Raw genomic sequence first — 21,283 nt, 5'->3', positions numbered from 1 at the left:
GAATGTGAGAGATGGTCTCACACCTGCGGGCGATGCCTTGCCTCAGTGTGGGGCTGTCTCAGACCTCGTCTGTGACTCGGGGGTCGCGACCCCAATGTCCTCCCTGCACCAGCGTGGTGACAGACTGTTCCTTCACCGTGACCACACTGTGAGTCCTCCATAGTCAGTCACTCACCCTCTTGTGAAAAGCCACAAAAAGAGCTTTTCCTGCTGCTTTTAATTACGGCAGCTGCTGTGTCAGACTCTTGATGAGAGTAGCTGCCCTTCGCTGACCTCCGATCGATAAACACGCCTCCCTGAGGAGCTGCAGGTTTTCATTCCAGCTCTGCTCCCAAGAGCCTGAATCGGTGAGATCCAGGCACCACTTCACTACTAGAATGGTGCCTCTCATCTGTAAACCTTCTTGTTTTCTAACGATTCTGAACTTACAAAGATGAAGGTCATTTTTTAAAAAATACAACAGCTCCTGTGGCTTAAATGTTTGGATTGAGGACTGTGCCTCATTTTTCCTCATGCTAGAAACCGTGTTTTCAAAAAACAACACAGGAGCTCAACGCGTAGGGGCTGACTTGTCTTTTTAAGATGTTGGCATTTCCACAAGGACTGTGTGAGGCTGAGAGTTTGCGCTGTGACAGTGTGGAGCGATGTGCGAGGGGCAGTGCTGCTCCCCAGGGCCAGGGGAGGGAGAGCTGAGGCCTGATTCGCATCACCCCACCTCTCGGCAAACAGTGAGCCCTGGCTGACACACAGCTCGGTGTTGCTGTTCTCTGATCTTCAAAACCGAGAACAGGGGGCACCTCTTTACCCAAAGAGGTGTGGGAGTGTGGACCAAGCGGCCCAGCCGGGCTGTTGAAGCAGATTACCTGGCTTCTTCTGAGAAACAGCTGGACAAGATCCTGGGATCTGTGAGGTACTAACTCCAAACGGCTCCTCTCCTCTCTAACTGTTCTTATGAACTGGAGGATGGGATCTGCACAGCACAAAGGAGACCAGAAGAGAACAATTAGTGGAGAAAAGGACGGGAGAGATAAGAGCTGGTTTTGTATCATGTGTTTTCACCGTCCTGACCTCCCTGTGGAGCCTGTCAGACTAGGATGAAATGAGCCCCATTTTCTCTCCATCAGTCCTTAATATTACATGCGTCTGTTTTCTTCTCTGCCGTCAGGTTCTGGTGCAGATTAGGAAAATGCTGCTCTGTCTCTATCTCTGCCTTCCAGGCTCCCTGGCACGAGCTCAGCAGCTCGTCTCTGTCTCGGGCTGATCGCAGTGTAAAATATGTCATCCCCCCCCCGGCCCCTCCTCCCTCGCTCTGCAGCGCCCTGTGCAGAATTCTCACTCGAAGTCGTGCTTCCTTTGATGAACAGCACCACATTACTTTTTAATGGCTGTGGGTCTCTCCTCATGCTTGATTAATCAGGCGCAATCCGTTCTGAGTGTGTCACCGGGGAAGCCTGTTTGATTATAAGGGCCTACGGAAAAGACAAATGCCTCCCGAATTTATCTCATTGCTTGCTGAGGCATGCAGAGAACATTCCCCCGGGATCCCAGGAGCTCCTCTGTAGCTTTCCTGCACTCGGATCCCTCCTCCTTGACTGAAACACGTCTTGGGCAGCGCCTGACCCTAAACCTAATGATTACCCTGACCCTCATGTTAACACTTACCCTGAAGCCTAACGCTAACACTTACCATAAATACTCTAACGCTGTCCTGGCTGCTGTGCTGGGCGGGAGAGCCGAAGCAGAGCAGCAGGACGGGACAGGCCCGTCTGCAGGGGGGAGCCGAACCCAGCCTGAGAGATCTGCAAGCAGGGATCCGGTGCTCACATTAGACACGCAGCCTGACAGCACACAGAGCTTCACTGCCAACTGAAACAGGGCTGGGGGTGTCCTACACCTTACAGCCATCTGTGACACAGCCGCTCGTTTCTATTTTTGGGGTGCTCAGAGCTTGCCAGCCACATCACCTAATGAATCTAATTTTTCCCCTCCTTCCATAATAACATTCGTAGCGCGTGATCAGAGAGTGCCGCGTCCGAAGGGCGGTGTTGAGAGGTGTTGTAGCCCTTCTCCTGCCCCCCCCCAGCAGCGGCAGAGTGCACAGATGTCAGGGTGTTTGCAGACTGCGCCCTGACTTCAGCAGGTTGTGGATGAAACCCCAGGGACTGGGGTGCAGCGGGGGAGGTGCAGGGAGACCCCTTCTCTGGCTGGTCTGCACCGCACCGGGACGTCCCGCCTGTCCTGGGGGGTCCGAGCCCTCCCCAGGGGTGTGAAGGCAGCCCAGGCTCTGTGCTTTCAGCCCACCAGTCGGGGTCTCCTGGGAGACGGGGGCTCGATAGCGCCTGGGTTTATTTGCTTTCCTCGGTTCTTCTGTTGAACACACCTGTGATGCTCCAAGGAGTGTTTTTCCCACCTCGGATTAAAAGGAGTCCCTGGAGGATCGGCTCTGAACACGCTGGCTGAGGGGAGAGCTCGTGTACGGGAGAGCAGCGATCCCTGCCTGAGCTCAGACTCAGAGTTCAAGTGTGCAGCTCTGCTAGGGACAGCCAGGCCGCGGGGCTTCCGCCTGAGTGCGAGCAGTGGAGGACACGTGCTTCCTCCAGCTGTAGAAGTGTAGCTCCTGACAAGAGCACTGACCCCCGGAATAAACGTCTGGTCTGGGAGCTGGCAGTGTTGCCACGAATGCAGCTCTGCTGTAGTCTTGTGTAGCGCTGTGCTGCATTCGTGTCTTTTAAAGGACAGCTTTCTCTCCCTGGCTCTCGCACACTGCTGCTGTTGTAAGGTGGGTTTCAGGCAGGCCTGGTGCTCTCCATAGGACTCCCACTTTCTCCGATGAGGGAGCGTTGTCCTAATGAGACTCTGCCCCCTGTGGTCAGCAGGGACCTTGTGCAGGTGCAACTCCTCTGCACCCCCCAGTCTCTGGCTCGTTCAGACAGGTTTCACGCCACCTGCAGGCAGACACCCCCCTGCCCCGAGACGAATCTAAATCAGATGTATAGATTAATGTCCTGTTCTGGATTTCAGGAAGGATCTGTTTGTGAAACAGAAACCTCTTGCTCATGTGGGGAGGCCAGACGGCAGCAGTGTGTCAACCGCAGCACTGGGAGGGAGCGCCTGTGAGCAGAGGAGGCAGTGTGGAGGGCTGGTCAGGCCTTTGGATTCCTAGTGGGAAAGCTGTGGGCTTGACCCCTGGAAGGACTGGGAGCACTGTGGCGACCAGCACCGCCTCTGATCAGACTGCCTGTCTGGAAGGAGCTTGGAGGCTTGGGCTAGATGGGCAGGGAGGTTACTGCAGGTTTTAACTCGTATTCCAGCTCAGATCTAAAGTGTGGTGAAGGACAATAAAGCCCTAGAAGATGGAGTCTGGAGCAGCATGGTGGCGCAGTGGTCAGCATTGGTGCCGGGACCCTGCGTTCAGGTCCAGACCTCGTGTGCTGTCGGTGTGGGGTTTGTATGTTCTCCCTGTGTTTGTGTACATTGTGTAGGTTTCCTCAGGGTGCTCTGGTTTTCTCCCACAGTCTAAAGACATGCTGGCTGGTTAGTTGGTGTGAATGCGTGTGTGTCTGTGTGCCCTGGCCGGGGTGAGCCCTGCCTTACACCAGGATAGGGCGCAGCTCCCCTGCAGCTCTGAATTGGATAAAGAGGATAGAAAGGGGGTGGGAGGGTGGAATATGACTGTGCCGCATTCAAAAGCTTCCTTCGGGGCTCAGAACCTGAATGCTTCTGTGTGCTACAGGATGTTTTTAAGCATGTAGGGAGTCTACAGGGTTCAATAGCTGACAGAGCATTTTTAGTCTCTGCTAGTAGCGAAAGTTAGCAGTTACAGTGAGCACGATTTTCTGATGCTCACAGCCCACTGAGCTGTGCAAAGGTTCTGCGTCACCTCTAGCTTTGCGGCAGGAGACAGGAAAAATGCCCAGCACAGGCTGGAGCAGACACAAACATCCTGCACGTGCTGTGTGTGGTACCCTGGGGGTGTGGATCAAGGCCCGATGGAGGCAGTAATGGAAACGTGGTAGATACTCTTGAGGGCTGCCTCCCTCCTGTCTCCTGTTCCACAGCGAAGGGCGGCCTGTGCTGGGACAGTTTAGAGCCGGGCGTGAGCACAGCAGGAGCTGCAGCAGGCGGTCCTGCTGGCTGATCCTTCAGCCTGCGCTGCTCCATCACGGTGCCCATGCTGCAGTGGGGGCTCCCAGCGCTGCCCCAGGAGCTGCGATGTTCACCCAGGCAGGCTGAGTGGGAGGTAGACGGGGGAGGGGCGGCAACTTAATGAATGTCGCACTGATGCTATTTTCTGGGTAATGCAATTATAGCAGGAGGTGATTACATTTTATTCTGCACAGCATGACAGCTACATTGTTAAAGGCCAAGAAAGTCTCTCATTAAACTCTTTCCTCTTTCCCTGTTCCTCAGACTCTGAGCACTGTGGCTATGTGTGCAGTGGTCTAAAGGGGTATTTATAGCGGCTCACCTCTCAGTTTTGGTGATCTCTGGGCTTCCTGCAGTTCCAGACCGTCTGCTTTGAGACTAGTTGCATTTTTTCCACTGTCTCACTTTTCCTTAGGTGCTGACAGGCCCGTCTGTATTGAAAGCTTCCCTTGTCTGCCTGTCCTGTCCTGTACTGTCTTTTTCCCCCTGTAGCCCGGTTAGGAAAGTGTTGAACAGCACTGGCCCGGCACACTGCTCTGAGTCCCGTCTCTCCAGTGCTGTGCACTGGGCCCTGTGACACCTTGCATTTTGCCCAGCACTGGCGCAGTGTCTTTATCTCTGCAGCAGGGGTTTGTTCTACCTCGCTTGTGCCCTGCTGGCACTCCTCAGCTGCAGGAGGCTGGTTTTTAACAGGCATTTGGCTGCTGAGAAATCCGACTGAAATAAAGAACATAGAAATGTATTTTTTTTAAACACTGAATATCAACCAGAAAAAGAAACAGGACGATGAAAAGTACATGTAAGGCGCTGTTATACAAAACAGCTGCACCAAAACACCAAGCACAGAAAGCAGCATGCACAAACACAGCAGATCCCTGCTGGTTAGTTCTGTGGGTCAGGGTCTTGAGCGGGCTGACGTACTGAGAGGGAAAGTAGTGTTTATGGGAGGTCTTGTGTTTAACGTGACGGGACTCTGGAACGTGAGGAAGGGCGGTTCTGGGAAGATCTGCACTGCGGCGTCAGGCGTGGTTTTGCTCCTGCGCCCAGCCAGCCAGCTCCCGGTGACAGGTGCGAGCAGCTCGGCCTTCTGGGAAACCTGCCAATTTGGCTGCTGGTTTCTTAGCACCTTGTCTCTCTCCCTGTGATGGCTACCGTTGCCATAGCACCCAGTATTAACATCCTGCCGTGGAGGGATTGGTCGCTAGGCTCATTCCCCCCCCCCCCCCCCCCCCCCCACTTCCTGTGGCCGACCCCTGGAGCTGCTCTGAAGCGACCTGCCTCTTCACTCCCTGGAAATCAGTTCACACCAGTGGAGTCCCCAGCCCACCTGTTCTGGTTACTTTTTGAAAGATGTAAACAGATAAACAGGCAGAGCTTCAGCTTGTCTTTAGCTCACCTTGTGGATTTTAGCTGTGTGCCTCCTCAGGGAGAGCTGTGTCACTCCTCCGGCTCTAGACAGAGAGAGCTGTGTCACTCCTCAGAGAGAGCTGTCACTCCTCTGGCTCTAGACAGAGAGAGCTGTGTCACTCCTCAGAGAGAGCTGTGTCACTCCTTCGGCTCTAGACAGAGAGAGCTGCGTCACTCCTCAGAGAGAGCTGTCACTCCTCTGGCTCTAGACAGAGAGAGCTGTGTCACTCCTCAGAGAGAGCTGTGTCACTCCTCTGCTCTTGTCAGACACAACTAGGTTATGTCAGAGAGAGCTATGTTACACCTGACTGTGCTGTGACACTCCTCACTCTCCTGTGACACTCCTCACTCTCTGAGCCTCCAGAGTTTCCAGTGTGAGAGAGAAGTGAACAACAGGCTCAGACTGTGTCTGGGATCCTTCACTCCTGGACGGAGGCTGCAGGGCTTAGTGGCTCTGGCTGGTAGCTGATTATTTCCAGATGGAAAGTTTGTGGGGGGATATTTTCATAATCACTCTTGAAAGAGTAAGGTGCATGGGGACACTGTCACTGCACCACGCAGCAAGCTTCAGCCCCACCAGGAGGAAGCTGTGGAAAACTCACTGTGTCAAATGACCCAGAAATCAGGGTTGAGCTGCCTGTTCCACTGAATGCTGAGTGTAGCAGCGGTGTTCAGCAATGACACAGCACAACGATCATTAGGGTGCCAGCAGAGAAGCAGCATCCTGATTGTGGGGCGGAGTCGGTCAACCTGCTTCAGCAGAGCCAGCTGTCGTAATCCTGTAACCTGACGCTCGTCTCTCCCCCTCTTCTCCCTCAGGGTCAAGTTCTTCAAAGGCAAGAAGGTGCATGGCGAATTCGACATCAAAGTGGAGCAGGTAGGTGTAAGTCCCTCTTGGAGTAGAGCAGTGTCAGCGCTGCTCTCTCCTTCCTCCCTGGACAAGCTGCATGAAGCCGGAGCACGTATCTGTTGTGAGACACACTTTGACCGAGTGTCCACATCCCTGAGGGCTGGACAGGAGAAGACACCTGGTTACATCAGGTGGAGGTTTGAGCAAAGGCAGAGTTTTGAAGCACAGCTAGGAGGAAGTTACCATAGATAACAAGGGGAGTGTAGTTTAGTGTCCTTATTCAGTTTTTGATTTAAACTGGTGAACTGATGAACTGGTCTTGTACCACAAGTTGACCACCTCTGACTTCATGACTTACAGAGCATCCACACAGAGCCACTGAGAAGAGGGTCCCCAACAGAGAGGCTGACACCCCAGTGCAGCCATGCAGGACCTGTCCTGTACCACACAAAGTTGGGCTGTAGCTGACAGTCATTGTCGTTTGTTTAACCAGCAGCATGCAGGGCCTTGCTCGGCTAGTCATGCCGTTCATTGAAAACCACACTCTGTAGCAGTAACTCAGCCCCCTGATCCTTTCCAATATAAAACAGACAGAAGACAGATTTAAAAAGATCTGGTAACGGAAATGAGTGAAATTATGGAATAATATCCCAAAAATCTGGTTCTTAAAATAACAAAGTACTTGAGAGGTGAATTAAGGACTTAATTGACAATTCTTTGAACGTCGGCGTGACGCTCCCTTTGAGCTGTCCGCCAGGAGTGGGGGTTCGTGGAGCTGTGCTGACGCATGTTGCTCTGCCTCCCAGACTCCTCAGCAGACTGATCACAGAGCGCACTGCCATGAGCAGGGCTCTGTTCTTCGGTCTCTATGTGACTCCTTCCCAAAACACTAATAACGTTTCTGAAAGTGTGTTTCTGTGTCTGTATGGGTGTGTTTATATGTGTTTGTCTATGAATGTGTGTACATGTGTTTGTGTGTCAGTATGACTGTGTGTACATGTATTTGTATGACTATGTGTACATAAATGCATATACATGTATTTTTGTGTTTGTATGAGTGTGTCCATGTGTTTTTGTGACTGTGTCTGTATAGGTATACTGTATGTCTGTGTGTGTGGATTTGTTGGTCTGTGTCTGTGTGTAGATGTGTGTTTGTTTATGTGTATATATGTACGTGGATTTGTGTGTATCTGTGGGTGAGTGTGTTTCTATGTGTCTATGTGTGTCTGTGGTTGTGTGTGCCTGTGTAGGCATGTCTGTCTGTGTGTCTGTGGGTGAGGGTGTATCTGTGGGTGTGTGTCTGTGAGTGTGTATATTTCTGTGTGTTGGTGTCTGTGGTTGTGTGTGTCTATTTGTCTGTGTTTGTGGTTGAGTGTGTCTGTGTATCTTAAGTGTCTGTGTTGTGTGGTGTGTCTGTGTGTGTTGTGTATCTCTGTGTGTGTCTGTGAGTGTGTGTCTTATCTGTGGTTGATTGTTTCTATGGGTGTGTCTATGTGTCAGTGTTTGTGTCTGTAGGTGTACGTGGATGTGTGTGTCTGTGTTTGTGTTGTGTTGTGTTTCTGTTTTTGTTTGTGGTTGAGTGTGTCTGTGGGTGTACATGCCTGTTTGTGGATGTGTGTGTCTGTGTTTCTTTGTGGTTGAGTGTGTCTGTGGATGTGTGTGTGTGTTTGTGTTGGGTGTCTGTGCCTCGAGTCCTCAGCCCACAAGCTGTTCTAACGACTGGTCACTCTCCCTCTGCAGGCCAGCTTCTCGGAGATAAACCTGGTGGCTCACGCGACAGGCAGCTACAGTGTGGACATCGAGGCCCTGCGCAACGGGAACAAGATCACGAAGTAGGTTGAGCCGCTGTGCCTCTGCACACGGAGGGGAGCGGGAGCTGAGGGGGCCGAGCCACAGCCGGGGTTGTGTTCAGTGTTTCCAAAATTAGGTAAATGCACGCAGGTTGGTGAGGCTGAGGATGAGGATGATGATCGTGAAGTGTACTGCTGCATGATCAGCTCGAGCACCTCGAGGGACTTTCTGCACCTCCCTGGAGTGTCGGTTTCCCTTGTTTCGCATGTCTCTTAGAGGAGCGGTGTTTTGCAAAGATTTTTCACCTTCTTCTTCATGGAGTGAATCTCCGGGGGAGAAAACTGTATCTGACGATCTTCACCCCCAGCCCCGCAGGGAAGTGCGGATTTGATTGGAAGCTGTGTGCCGTCCTGCGCCGGGGTGCAGCAGGGTGTGGAGGGGTGACGGTGTTCAGCTCCCCTGCAGGGATCAGTGCATGAGAGAGGAGGGCAGGCTGCTGCAGTCTGGGCGCGAGCTGTGTGCCGGTGCTCACAGGCGCCGGCTCTACTCCAGGCTGTGCTGCAGCTGCAGTCGTTACTAAGAAACAGCAGGATCTCATTCTGACCGGCAAGGTTGCAAAGAAAAAGATGCTGGTTTGTATGTATGCTGCACTCAAGCCACATTTAAGAATCGGTGAAGGTTCATTCCATGCTGAGAAATAGGAAGGTGCATACCTGAAGAAGACTTTATAGCCAAAACATGTTTCTCGTTCCTTTTTTTCAGTGTGAAATGAAACTCTACTTGTTCCTATGTAACCAACAAGCACTGAATGCTGCACACTTTTTTTCTTTTATAAATCACAGTTTTAACAAAGGGAGCATGCTCTTCCTTTTTTTTCACAGTGAGCAGTGGGAACTGTCTGAACTGTGTCAATCCAAGATTTACTACCAGAAGAAAAATTTCCTCATTTAAACAAACACCTTAACCGATCTGTCGGCTAACTGGAGGAACAGGTTGGCCACGGAGCTCTGGGGCTGTTTGTATCACCCTCTGCTGCAATTTTCAACAGCAACTTCCTGCACTCACCCCTTCTCTTAAAAATACGGACCCAAGGAAATGTACTAGACAGATGTTGGAGAGCTGTTCCCACGTATCCACCTCCAGTACAGATGTTGGATGGTTTCAAAGTGCCAAGATCTGTGAGAACACAAGAGGGTGACAAGTGAGAGCAGCCCACTGGGCCCATCTAGCCTGATGGGTTGTTAGGAGCTAATTGTGGAAGGTCATTTAAATCTGAGCTCAGGAGGCACGTTGTTACACAAAGGGTTGTGGGGGTGTGGAACAAGCTGTGCGGCCATGTCATTGAAACTGATACCCTGACTTCTGTCAACACAGAGCTGGATGATATCATTGGATCAATTACTCACTGCCAAATGGGTCGGACTGCAAACATCTGTGCTCTGTGACCTTTCCCCTGTTCTAATAGGTGAGCAGAGTTCACAGCATCACCAGTGCACCAGAGCTCCACTGCAAGGCCTGCCAGCGTGTGACCTCGCTGTGCACATGGTGCCTGTGTCTCCCCTGCACGGCCGCACTGGGGTCTCAGCCTTTGTGTTGGGGACACCCTACCTTGTGTTTCTGTAGGCACTTTATTTCACTGAAGACAGAGGTGGAAACGTGCGGTAGGAAAATAACAAGAAGCTTGCGCTAGTTCATCAGGGCTCTGCAGTCAGAGGCGATTTACCACTTCAATTCAAAATCCCAAAACCTGGCTTTCATTTATATTAATCGCCATCTGTAAATGTCCTTGAATAACTATTAGCCTTTCTCCAGAAATGGATTGTAATTGAATAATTATTCCCACTGTGTGCTGCAGAAAAAAGGAGCCTGATTTCAATTAGTAGCAGTTTAACGGTGTGTTAAGACCAGAGAGAGAGAGCAGGTCCTGGAGATTCATATTTCTACCCTGTGAACACTGGGCCTCCTTCTTCTGCTTTTCTTTCTGTTCACACATGTGCGTTTGTGTTCTGGTGCATGTGTTAGTATGAATGTGTATGTGTGTTCATATGTGTGTCTGCGTGCGTGCGTGCGTGCGTGTGTGTGTGTGTTTGCATGCTTGCGTGTGTGTAGTGAGGATAGCACAGTAGCTGCCACAAGAGATTCGGGCAGGTCCTGTTCTCTAGTTAAAGGCCACACTTCCCTGAGTGCCCTGCCTCGTAGACACCGATCTGCGGTCGTGCTCAGAGCAGGCTGGCGTGTTCTTCTCTGCGTGTGCTCCTGACACCTGTCCATCCTGCCCACAGGTCTTTCCGGCCGGACTTTGTCCTGGTCCGGCAGCATGCCTTCAGCATGGCCAAGAACGGAGACTTCCGCAACATCGTCATCGGGCTGCAGTACGCCGGCCTGCCCAGCGTCAACTCCCTGCACACCGTCTTCAACTTCTGCGACAAGCCCTGGGTGGTGAGTGTCCCAGCGTCGGGCTGCAGACCTGCGAGCCTGGGGTACTGTGGGGGTCAGGGGGTCAGTGTGAGAGGGGGTCAGGCCCGTGACGCAGCTGTGGTCAGCAGTGCTGTCCTGTGTTGCAGTTTGCCCAGATGACCAGGCTCTACAAGAAGATGGGGCCTGAGGACTTCCCCCTGATCGAGCAGATCTACTACCCCAACCACAGGGAGATGGTGAGTGAGCCGCTGTGCACGCCTCAGCCCCTCGCCGTCCTGCAGAGCTGTGTGTCCAGCTGACCCGTCAGCTGTACGCAGAGACACTCGGGAGCTCTGCCCTCACAACAGCCCTGGAGTTCCTGAAGTGAAGACGCCCCCCTGACCCCCATCCCCTGTTCCCTGCCCCTCTGCCCCTCTGCCCCACTGCCCTGCAGTCCGCTGCACCTGGGCTCCTCCCTCCTGCCTAGAAGACCCACCTGTGAGAGTTCTGTCACAGTCCGACCCGATCGGTTCTCTCTCTGACCCGGGTCAGCGTCGCGTTTAATTTGAGCAACAAAGCAATGCAATACAACAATCTCAACCACAGCTTGTTACTGCTTTTATTTCATTTTTCAAAGAGATTTTAAAAAGGAGTAGAAAAATAATCTAGGAGTATAAAAAACAACAACAACTTGCAATACAATACTAAAAATAATCGGATTCCAATGGGTGCCAGGCTGTAATAAACACACTCTCTTACACGTTCTGCAATATCTCTCTCCCATATCCGGTGTGTTTATTAATTACAAGCTTAAGTGCTGTTGGGGTTAAAATGATGAAAAACATGAAATACTCGTTTTTGCTTCATGTTCTTAGGTTGGTGTTACTACAGTATGTGTCATCGCTGCTTAGTAGTTCAGAACCTGTAGACATGCAGTTTTATCGTGCGGCCACTAGGCGGCAGACGTCGTTCATTAAATGCCCAAGCCGCTGGCTACCTTTGAACATCTAAAGCAAATACTTTAAAGCAGCCTTTATGAACAGACGTCTTGTGTGTTTTAGCGGAGCCCAAGATTTGTTTCTAGCTGTTCAGGCGCATGAAGGAGTGAGATGTCTCTGTGGTTTCTGCTGGAGTTAACTGGCCAGGGTACAAAGGGCTGCCTTGTGCCCTGGTGTGTGCAGCTCCAGCTTCCTTCTCTGCTGGCTGGACTCTTTGAAGTTTTGGGCTGCCGACTCAGACTAGATGGAGGAGCATTTCTCCAGCTTCCCTTGTCCTGAAAGCTTTGGAACAAATCACAGCCTGCGAGTGGTACGTTTAAAACAAATCTTTATAAAAATGCCAAAGAGACATTGTGAGAAGACCGAGCGGGGAGCTGTACTGCCCGCTGATGAAAGGGAAGAGAATTGAAACACAGAAGAGAAGAGAGAGCTCTTGCGGACGAGGGCCTGAGCCGAGGAAGTTTCAGTTAACGAGCCGCGGTGCTGCTGGCAAACTGTGCTGGGGGGGCGGCTCTATCTGTGGAACTCCGTCGTCGGAAACCTTCTGAAAGCGCGTCGGTGAAGGGTCTGCGCCCCTCCCGCCGCTGAGCCTGCAGGGGGCGTCACTGCGCCTGGGGAGCCCGCCGCAGGCCAGCGTCCGGGCGCAGGGGCTTCTGGGGCGCCCAGCCGCAGGCGGCCTCGCCCTGGTGGACGCAGGCGTACTGCTGGGCCTGCACCTGGTCCCAGCCACGGGAGAACAGCCCGTCCGTCCACAGGCACTCCCTCTCCGAGGTCAGGGTGCAGGGCACGGAGTGGCAGGGGTTGATCTGTGGGCACACAGCACAGAGGGCGGCGTCAGGCAGTGCGGTACTCCAGTGTGACTGTGCAGTGTAATACTCCAGTGTGACTGTGCAGTGTAATACTCCAGTGTGACTGTGCGGTGTAGTACTCCAGTGTGACTGTGCGGTGTAGTACTCCAGTGTGACTGCAGTGCTGTACTCCAGTGTCACTGTGCAGTGTAATACTCCAGTGTCACTGTGCAGTGCTGTACTCCAGTGTCACTGTGCAGTGTAATACTCTAGTGTGACTGTGCAGTGCTGTACGCCAGTGTAATTGTGCAGTGCTGTGCTACAGTGTGACTGTGCAGTGCTGTGCTACAGTGTGACTGTGCAGTGCTGTGCTCTAGTGTGACTGTGCAGTGTAATACTCTAGTGTCACTGTGCAGTGCTGTACTCTAGTGTGACTGTGCAGTGTAATACTCTAGTGTGACTGTGCAGTGCTGTACTCCAGTGTAATTGTGCAGTGCTGTGCTACAGTGCAGTGATGCAGTGAAGCAGCTCACCCTGCAGTCACAGTTGTCCTTGTAGGTGTACATGATGCCCCGCTTCTGCCCAGTGCTCAGCTTGTCCCAGGGCTGGATGAAACTGCAAACTGACACCATGACGCGCCCGTCCTCAGTCAGCAGCCCGGCCATCACCAGCTCAGTCTGCTTGGCAGGGCCACTGAGGTTGAACTCGAACCCGCACACGCCGCCATCATGGGGGGTGTAGATGTAGTGCACATCTGCCACTCTTTCAAAGCCCTTGAACATCTGTAACACAGGGATCATTAGCCTTCAGGAACACCAGGTGCAGCAGATGGATTATTATGAACACAGTGTGTTGCAGGCTGTGAACAGGCAGCCAGCATGAGAGAGGAGTTCACATGCTTCTGCGTGTTCTGCTGTTTCTCAGTTCACTTCACTATTTATGATCTGGTCCCTTGGCGCCTGTTCTTGCAGCGAGGGAGAGTAAGAACCAGTTTGCTCTTCACACAGGACAGTGACCACAGGGAGGGGAGAGAGGGTTGACCCCAGTCTGGGCAGCGCTGTAGAGCTCAGGGCGCCGCAGATGTGCTGGCAGTAAAGACACACGCACACACAGCTGCACGGCGCACAGCCACGCAAAGCCAAACCAAACAAGGCATGGAAAGTTCACCATCCCACTCGAGAGGAAGGACAGTGGAGATGTGTGTTACCACAGTGAGCAGCACAGTGTTTATTTGGTATGTTGGGTGTGGCCTGTGCTCAGGTACTCAGACGGCCCCTTTCTGCATCTGCTGTGGTTTTCTAGGCTCCTCGCTCTGACTCAGTGGACTTGATTGTTTATTTATAGCCAGGGCCTGGGGCTCCATTACCCTGACCACAGACTGTGGCAGAGCATCTGGACCGTCCCTCTCCTTTCTCCTCCTCTCCCACTTTCCTCTCCTCCTCTCTCCTCTTCCCGCTCCGGGACTCTTTTCCTGTCCCTCTTTTCTTTGTTTAGAGTCTGCGAGGCTCTGAGCTGCGTGTGTCTGAAGCCAGTTGTGTGCATGTGCTTGCCAGAGAAAGCCTACCTTTGGCAAGCACATGCACAGAGCGGCCTGCCATGATACACCTTGGGAAGAAGGTGAGGGCTACTTTACCTCACTGCTGTAGCTGGGCACATGAGGGCTGCAACAAAGTGCATTTCAGGGAGGACAAGTTGAGCAAAGAGTATTTGATCTGAGAGAGCCAGCACTCGGCCTTGGATTACCTTGGTCTGCTTGACCTCGTAGCGGATCCACTGCGGGGCGTCTGTCTGGTTGTCCATGTTGACGTACTCCATGCCAACGATCCTGCCTCTGATCACTGGCAAGACAGCACACAAGACCTGCAGTCAAGCTCATGCTGCAACACTGGCTGTGTAATAGAAGCCCTTCCTAACACAAACTGCCCAGTCACTCTCCAGGTTAGACAGGGTGAGCTGTGTTACAGAACAAGTCCTGATACTGAATGGACTTGAACTCTGAGTCCTGAAATCAGTTTCATAGACAGATTAAGGGAATCTCCAGAACAGCTTGGAAGTTATTCTTGTCACTAGCAAAACATTTACAAAACATTCCCTTCTTGAGGTGATAATTGATAATTGGCCCTAAATTACAAAATTGTATAAGAGGAATAATACAAATTGAATTCTCTGGGCTGTGAGCTGAGTGAAATGTTAATTTGACTCCTTCAGCACAAACCTGTGCCTGCAGCACAGCCATTGACACACCTCAGACAGGGGCTTAGACCCCCCAGAGGGAGGGAAGGGGCTCAGTCCTCACTTGTTTGTGAGTTTCTTCACACTGAAAAATGTGGAACTGCAAATGGCAGGGGGGTGGGAGGAGTCTGAGCTGAAGAAACACTTGATGCACAACATCTTGTGGCAGGAAAGGCTGTCAGAGACTGCAGACCCAGCTCCGGCTCAGCCGGTCTGTGGGCACTCACCAACGTCAGAAGAGCAGAACTTAGTCTGGGGGTGCTGGGGGCCGCAGGTGCAGGCGTCAGTCAGGCCCCCGATCAGAAGAGCCAGAGAGAGGCTGCTCACAAACACACACCACTGGGAGCTCATTGTGTCAGACGGGCAGCTGAACCTGCAGGGGGAGAGACAGACAGAGACATGGGCGTCGGGCTGATTGCTGGAGCTCTGTCCCGTGTGTCTCCTGCAAAGCCGAGTAAGAAAGAGCTACAGGTGCAGCTCTGAGCTCGTCACTCGTCACTCGTCCACTTCAGAGCGACCTGGTGACCTGCAGAATTCACAGCTGGGAATCAATACAGACAGGGTTCTGATCACAGTTCAGTGTCCAGTATCATGTCTAATGTCAATTTGTGCTTGGTGCTTCTAAGCTGTGCTTTCATGTGTGCTTGCTGCTGCTTGCACAAACGCACGACTGACAGGGTATGACATATGATATGAGTCTTTTGCTGGTTTGGAAGTCTGTGTGCGGATACATGTCCCCTCCTTCTGTCTCTGTCAAACTGCCTGGATACCTGGGAGGAGTCTGTTCTCTTCTCTAGATTGGTGATATTTTTAGAAATTGAAAAGGAAAACAGAAAATGAGACAGCTGGTATTTCCTGATGATCAGAAGGGAACAGGACATTTGATTATCTGATCAAAATGAAGACAAAACAGTCTCGATCTTCTTAGCTGGAAAATGATTGAAGTGTGCATCCAGCCAGGTGTTGTCTGTTGTCAGATTAATCTGGAGAGGTATCAGATCTATAGATCTCATGTAACATGATGTTGGAAACTGGTGTTGTTTTTGTTTTCATGTTCTTTAGCGTTCATGTAGCAGTTCAATTCTTAACTGTCTTGATGTTTTCCTCCCCTCTCTCTGCTGTGATAAGCAGACCCGATTGCTACTGCGTGTGTGTGTGTGCATGTGTCTTTTAGCTGGGCTGACTTCTGTTTGGCTGTGCTGCCACAGTCTGGGTAGAGTCAGTCAGTTCACACTCAGTCTCCTGGGATTGCAGCACACATCAGAGTGGTTTCCCTGGGATTTAGGAATTTGGAATATAGATGACCTCTGGAGTGTTCAGTGTGTAGGATGTACGGGGTCTTTCCTACATCATAAAGCAGCGCAGATTTTAAAACCTCCTGATTAAAACCTTGGACCAGCAGGGTAAAATTGTTAAGATATTTTGCCAAAATTTCAACATCTATTCTTGTATGCGAAAGCTAAGATTCAGCCCAGACAGTTCATTAAGCACTCATTAAGCTGGAGAGCACTGGACAGTTACACCTGGCTAATGTGCACCAAGACCACCTTCTTCAGCGTGTGCTGTAGCCTCTCTTTGTCTGCTAGTGGAACAGTTCTGTGTGCTGTGTCATCCTTAACTTGAGCATGGCTGGATGTCTAAATAACACTGCTATTATTGCAGCGTTGAGTGGGTATTTAACACTTGTGAATGAAAGATCATCTGTTGAATCACTCACAGCAGGCAGTACAGACTGGCCCAGCAGAACTGATCCTATTGATGCTTCCACTACAGTTCTGTCTCTGAACGTCACCCAGAGTCTTCCCAGGGAGTCCAGACTGTGAGAACCTTCTCTTCCTCCCAGACTGATATCATTGCCTAATGACAGGGCTTTACAGTGTAGAAGGCCAAGAGATTGAAATCTAAATAATAACTACAGGCATCAGAATCAGTGTTTAAGGAAAAACAATCACTCCTTTAACAGATTAACCTTACCTTGTAATTAAAGTAAAACCATGTCAATGCATCATCTCGGTATACGCTTTGTTTCTAACCAACAGATTCTTCAGGAATGATATTAGAGCTTGTTACAGCTTTGCATTGTTACCCAGAATGCACCGGGCTATCTTGCTACGTGCTGATTACTCAGGCTGAGCGGCTCTCGCGTGTCACCAGGTGGGTTACCTGTGTGCGCCAGCAGTGTGACAGAGGAGGTGGGTAATGTGCCCCCAGGGTGAAGTCTTGGACTGTGCCCGTCTGAGCTTGCTGTCTGAAATTCAGCTACCCAATGCTGGCGTGACGGAGCAGTAACTCACATCCTGCCAGTAATGAGCACTTGAGAGCAGCCTACTGCTTGTGGGTGTGTCACATACTGCATTTAAAATGGGAAGGTTTCATTAACATAATTTGCATTTATGCTTATTTATGATTATTTTTTAAAAATGTATTTCGATTGCATTGCAATTAGTGAACTAAACAAGTGTAAATATTCAATCTAGCAAGGAATCTCAAGCACCTGTTTAGGTTTAATCAATTATTCAGTTTGTGGATTGAATTTCATACACTGACCCCCAGGCAGAACGCTGTGTAGAATTACAGGAATAATTCAGAGCGTGTTTTAATTACTAAACATTAAAAACACTGTGGAACGTTGTTCTTTTTTACGCAGCCATGTGATCTTATGAAGTGATGCAGACACAAGCGCCCTGAATGCAGTTTGAGGAATAAACAGACAGTTTTCTGAAGGGCTGGGAGCCCTCCTGCCTCCTGCCTGCTGCCTGAATTCCTCTCTCTGGGCTTGGAGGAGCTGTGCTCTGTGCTCTCCGAGAGGGTGGAGGTTGAGGAGGTTAGATGAAACACCGTGAGTAGACTACCTGATTGCTCAAGAAACCGGTCTGTGCAGATCTTGATTGCCAAATATTATAGCTCCCTGTCTACAAACTGACCCCTCTGACGAAGAGCCCTGAAAATTGCTGTTTATCTTTCCCCGCTAATTGCTGTCTTCCTCCTGGGGCTCCTCTGAGCCGCCGTGCTAATGACCCGGCTTTGAGCGTGTTGGGTCTGCCGGCACTGACGCAGCGTCGAGCGGCGCTAATACCGGCTCTGCGGCCATACCTGCAGCTGTCAGCACCCGCCTGCTGCTCCTGTCTGCTCCGGGCTGCGGCCGAGCTCTCTCAGCCACACCGCACGGGAGATGAGCTGCTCAGCGGGTTTGTACAGACAACCTGCTCATTAGCTGCCACTGGCGGCATCACTGCGGCAGTGAAGATGCCGGACCCATTGTTCTGGCCTGGCCCTCCCTCCCCACCAGCCTCTCCTTTCATCTGCTGCTGCTCTGCAACGCTGCAGTCAGCACTTCCTGAGCGAACAGCGCGCCGGCGCTCAGGTGTCTGTCTCCGAGTCCCCGGCGGGCTGCTGAGTGCAGCACTGCTCGGCGGGGATTCAGCCCGCGGGCAGCCGGAGATTCCCGCCGCTGCTCCACACTCTTTCATCCCAGTCTTTTCACTTCTGCCACATTCTCGGGTTCGAGCCAAGTTTAACTACAGCTAACTGCCTCCGAGCAGAATCCCTTTATTCTGTGGAATACACAGTCTGTGGGGATGGTCTTCCTCGCGGTGTGTCTGTACGGGGAAAGGCGTGCTCGGGGTGAGCAGACAGAGGAGTCTGGAAGGGCTGATTGCAGCTCCGTGCAGCCTGCTGCCCAGGGGAAGAGGCCATTCCCACAGACCGCGGGCACAGTCACGCCTCAGAGCAGCAGCAGAGACGGGCTGGAGTCTCTGGCGCCCAGGAGTCAGATCTGCAGAGCTGTGGTGCTCAGCAGCTCTTCGGGAAGTGCCTGGGCACGTCCAGACTCTTCCGGGCTCAAGCTCATTCCCACAGAGATCAGGACACGACACGCCAGCGGGAGACATTAGCTGGAGCAGCCTGCCAGAGTGTTTTTCGGAAAAGCAGTCATTTCGCCTCTCGGTGCTTCACTAAAGCGCTCACTGCAGTGGCGGCACAGAGTGGCTGAAAGTCCAGGAACACAGCCAACTGCAGCTTTGTGGTTTGAATAACTGGGATCAGCGGATTTTTTATTATAGTACTTTAGGTGCTCACAAGTAACACTGTATAATTTGCTGAATTCACTGATTTAATGTTTTGTTAGTCTGTGCTACTGCTTTAGCTGTAGGTGTGGAGATGTAATCTCAGCTGTTTATTCCTGGTAAAGACCACAGCCACCCAGAGCCCACCCTGGAAGCACAGGGCGCAAGACTGGCCTCACTCTGGAGGGGGTGCTAATTCCTTGACACACACACACACACACACACTCACTCACTCACTCACTCACTAACAGAGAAAATTAACAGCCACCAGTTAACACAGCAAGCAAGTCTTTGGTTGGTCAGCTGAAGTTGCACTCATAGCATAAACATTTTCTTTTGCAATAGCTTTTTAAGTATATGTAGGCACTATTGAGTTACAGTAACTTGTAGTTCTCTTAATTGAAAGTAGTTGCTCTAAGAGACCTAGAAGTTAAAGAAAATAAGGGAGCTGGTTTGGTGCTCCTCTAGTTTTTTCATAGTCAGAACCAAGAAATGACAGCAATTCGTAGTGCACAAAAACGACACAAATGTGAGGTTTTACCTGTAAAGTTCGATTGTGTTACCAGTTAATAATATTTTAAGGGAGTTACTGTTGAAATAATGGTGCACAGCTTTTAACAAGCCAGTGTGAGTGTCAGAGGAGCCTGGTTTCTAGTGAAAAGGATTTATCCTCCCTGCTCAGCGTGAGGCAAGGCAGATGGGCACCGCTGTCTCGGAGACCCAGTCGCTTCGAACTTTCACAGCGCCTTTCAAACACCACGGTGGAGCGCGGTGTGAGATTACCCGAGATCGTACTGAATTCCGCTCCTCTGCAGCTGCGGCGTTGCTCTGCACTGATTAATCCCCACGCCACTGAATTCGTGATCTGCAGAGTGGATATTTCAAGCCTGTGCATTAACTCAGCTCTCAAAGAGCTCCTTTGTGCTCACAGCGCCCACAACAGACTGCTTCCCAGCGCTCAGAAGCTGGTGTCAGCCAACTGTTGTGCACAGATTTGTTTTCTAGGTCTGTTCAGCTACCCCCTCTCCTGTTTCTTCCTGTAAGTAACCCACAAAAGGCATTCTTACCTTGTTAGCTTGTCTGGGTTGCGTTCTGTTCTCTGTTCTCTGCTCCTTCTCTGTGTCTGGGAGAAGCTTGAGTTGTTGTCTTGGCATCTGTGGAGGGAGGCTGGCCTTTTATAGAGCTGAATTAACCCTTGGTTTGCTGCTGAATGACATACATGTAGGAAGCTATTATATCACTATTGTCTTTCCAAGTGTAACAGATCACACACTTCCCGTTACAAGCGGGGCGTTTCAGATCCTGGTCTTGTGCAACTGGAGTAGTGTCACTGCTCATGGGTGAAAACAAACCTCAGCCACCCAGGAAGTCCCCTTCTCCAATTAAGACTGATAGATGGCTGTGGAAACGGTTTTCTTTCATTCCTTTTTTTTAAAGGTAATATGCTGGCTCTTCTGCCGCTGCTGGTTTGTTAGAGATTTGGAGAGATCCCATTGCAGTGGGAACAGTCCTGCGCACACAGGCAGAGCTGAGCACCTGCACCAGGCAGCGCGTGAGACAGGGCCAGCTGGGGGAACTCTGTCAGCAGTTCAAAAACTGGGCAAGAGTGAGGCAGACCTGGAAAACCTGCTGTCTGCTGCCTTCCTGGTGATTGTGTTTGTGTCGCAGGACAACGGGCGGGCATGGAGGCTTCGGGACAGTGCTGGTGTGTTTGCTGTTCGTTTGGAAAAGCTCTGATTAGTGCACTAGTGCTCTTCCCAAAATCCCCAAATCGCACACGTGTGTGTAAGTAGCATTCCTGCTGCGGCTCTCTCGTCAGGTGGGGGGAGTGCTCCTGTGTGGCCCAGCAGAGGGGCACGGGGGTGTTGTGTGCATGGAGGGGCAGCGCATGGCTGCTGGGAGACTGCCAAAGCCACTCTGTCAGCTGGTGTCACTCCAGCAAGCTGCCGACCTGCCTGCGCAGAGAGCATCTGCAGGGCTGCTCACCTGCAGCGATTCGTGAGATGCCGGCAGTCATTCTGGGTGTCTGTTCTCCAATCTAGGTGTCAGAAAGACTGAAAACATCTCATTACGAGGTTCAAATTCTAGTTCTAGGAAGCCTAAGCTGCAGAAAATGAGATTGTGCTTTTAGTTCTTCGTTTTTGAAATTGTCTGCTCTAATTTGCAGGGTGTGTCTGTAGAACAGGTTCCGCACACTCTTTGCAACACAGAACTGCTGCTACATATATCTGCACCTGATCACATCTCTCTGTTTCCATCTACCTGTGTGTCTGTGTATATTGTGTGTGGGTACAGCAACGTGTGTCGTAAAGAGTAGCTGTGGCACAGAGGCAACATGTACTGCAGGTGACGGCAACCACAAGCACGAAACAGTCGGTGCTCACAAAGCTCTGTCTAGCACCTTGACCGCCAGCAAAAAGCAGGGTCTGATGCAGACGCTTCCGCCGAAGGCAGATATTTCTGTCACAGGTGCTGAGCTGCTGTGGGCCGAACTCGCATGTGCTCTGTGCGTGCGTGTGTGTGTGTGTGATTGCCACGTGCAGCTGTCATGGGGGAGTCTGCGTGGTGGGAGTCCCACAATGCCCTCTGAGAGGGTGGCCTGGCGGTGAG

General features: G+C 51.4%; 2 protein-coding genes across 3 annotated transcripts in view; one reads left to right on the top strand and one right to left on the bottom strand.

Annotated features, from left to right (window-relative positions):
• Positions 1 to 21,283, top strand: part of syn1 (synapsin I) — a 66,474-nt gene that overhangs the window by 21,119 nt on the left and 24,072 nt on the right. For both annotated transcript variants that reach the window (XM_088623637.1, XM_088623638.1), the window contains exons 2-5: positions 6,373 to 6,430; positions 8,144 to 8,235; positions 10,477 to 10,633; positions 10,759 to 10,848. In XM_088623637.1, coding sequence (XP_088479763.1) covers positions 6,373 to 6,430; positions 8,144 to 8,235; positions 10,477 to 10,633; positions 10,759 to 10,848 — 397 coding nt within the window. The remainder of the gene's footprint in view (positions 1 to 6,372; positions 6,431 to 8,143; positions 8,236 to 10,476; positions 10,634 to 10,758; positions 10,849 to 21,283) is intronic.
• LOC148673977 (metalloproteinase inhibitor 4-like) lies at positions 11,188 to 19,899 on the bottom strand. The gene is made up of 5 exons (XM_088623639.1): positions 19,741 to 19,899; positions 14,837 to 14,982; positions 14,121 to 14,215; positions 12,911 to 13,159; positions 11,188 to 12,395 (listed from the first exon to the last, which is right to left on the bottom strand). The coding sequence occupies exons 2-5, from the start codon at positions 14,958 to 14,960 to the stop codon at positions 12,192 to 12,194; spliced, it is 672 nt and encodes a 223-aa protein (XP_088479765.1). The 5' UTR covers positions 14,961 to 14,982; positions 19,741 to 19,899; the 3' UTR covers positions 11,188 to 12,191.

The sequence above is a fragment of the Lepisosteus platostomus genome, chromosome 3 (genome assembly GCF_059453375.1).
Source record: "Lepisosteus platostomus isolate fLepPlt1 chromosome 3, fLepPlt1.hap1, whole genome shotgun sequence".
Classification (NCBI taxonomy): domain Eukaryota; kingdom Metazoa; phylum Chordata; class Actinopteri; order Semionotiformes; family Lepisosteidae; genus Lepisosteus; species Lepisosteus platostomus.
The sequence above is the reverse complement of the archived record's forward strand: the minus strand, read 5'-3'. Positions and strand labels throughout refer to the sequence as shown.

Coding starts and splice junctions, on each gene's coding strand:
- LOC148673977 (XM_088623639.1), bottom strand. CDS start 14,960: ATGAGCTCCCAGTGGTGTGTGTTTGTGAGCAGCCTCTCTCTGGCTCTT. Junction 14,216..14,836: donor GTTCTGCTCTTCTGACGTTG/GTGAGTGCCCAC, acceptor CTGTCTTGCCAG/TGATCAGAGGCAGGATCGTT. Junction 12,396..12,910: donor AGGACAACTGTGACTGCAGG/GTGAGCTGCTTC, acceptor GTGTGCCCACAG/ATCAACCCCTGCCACTCCGT.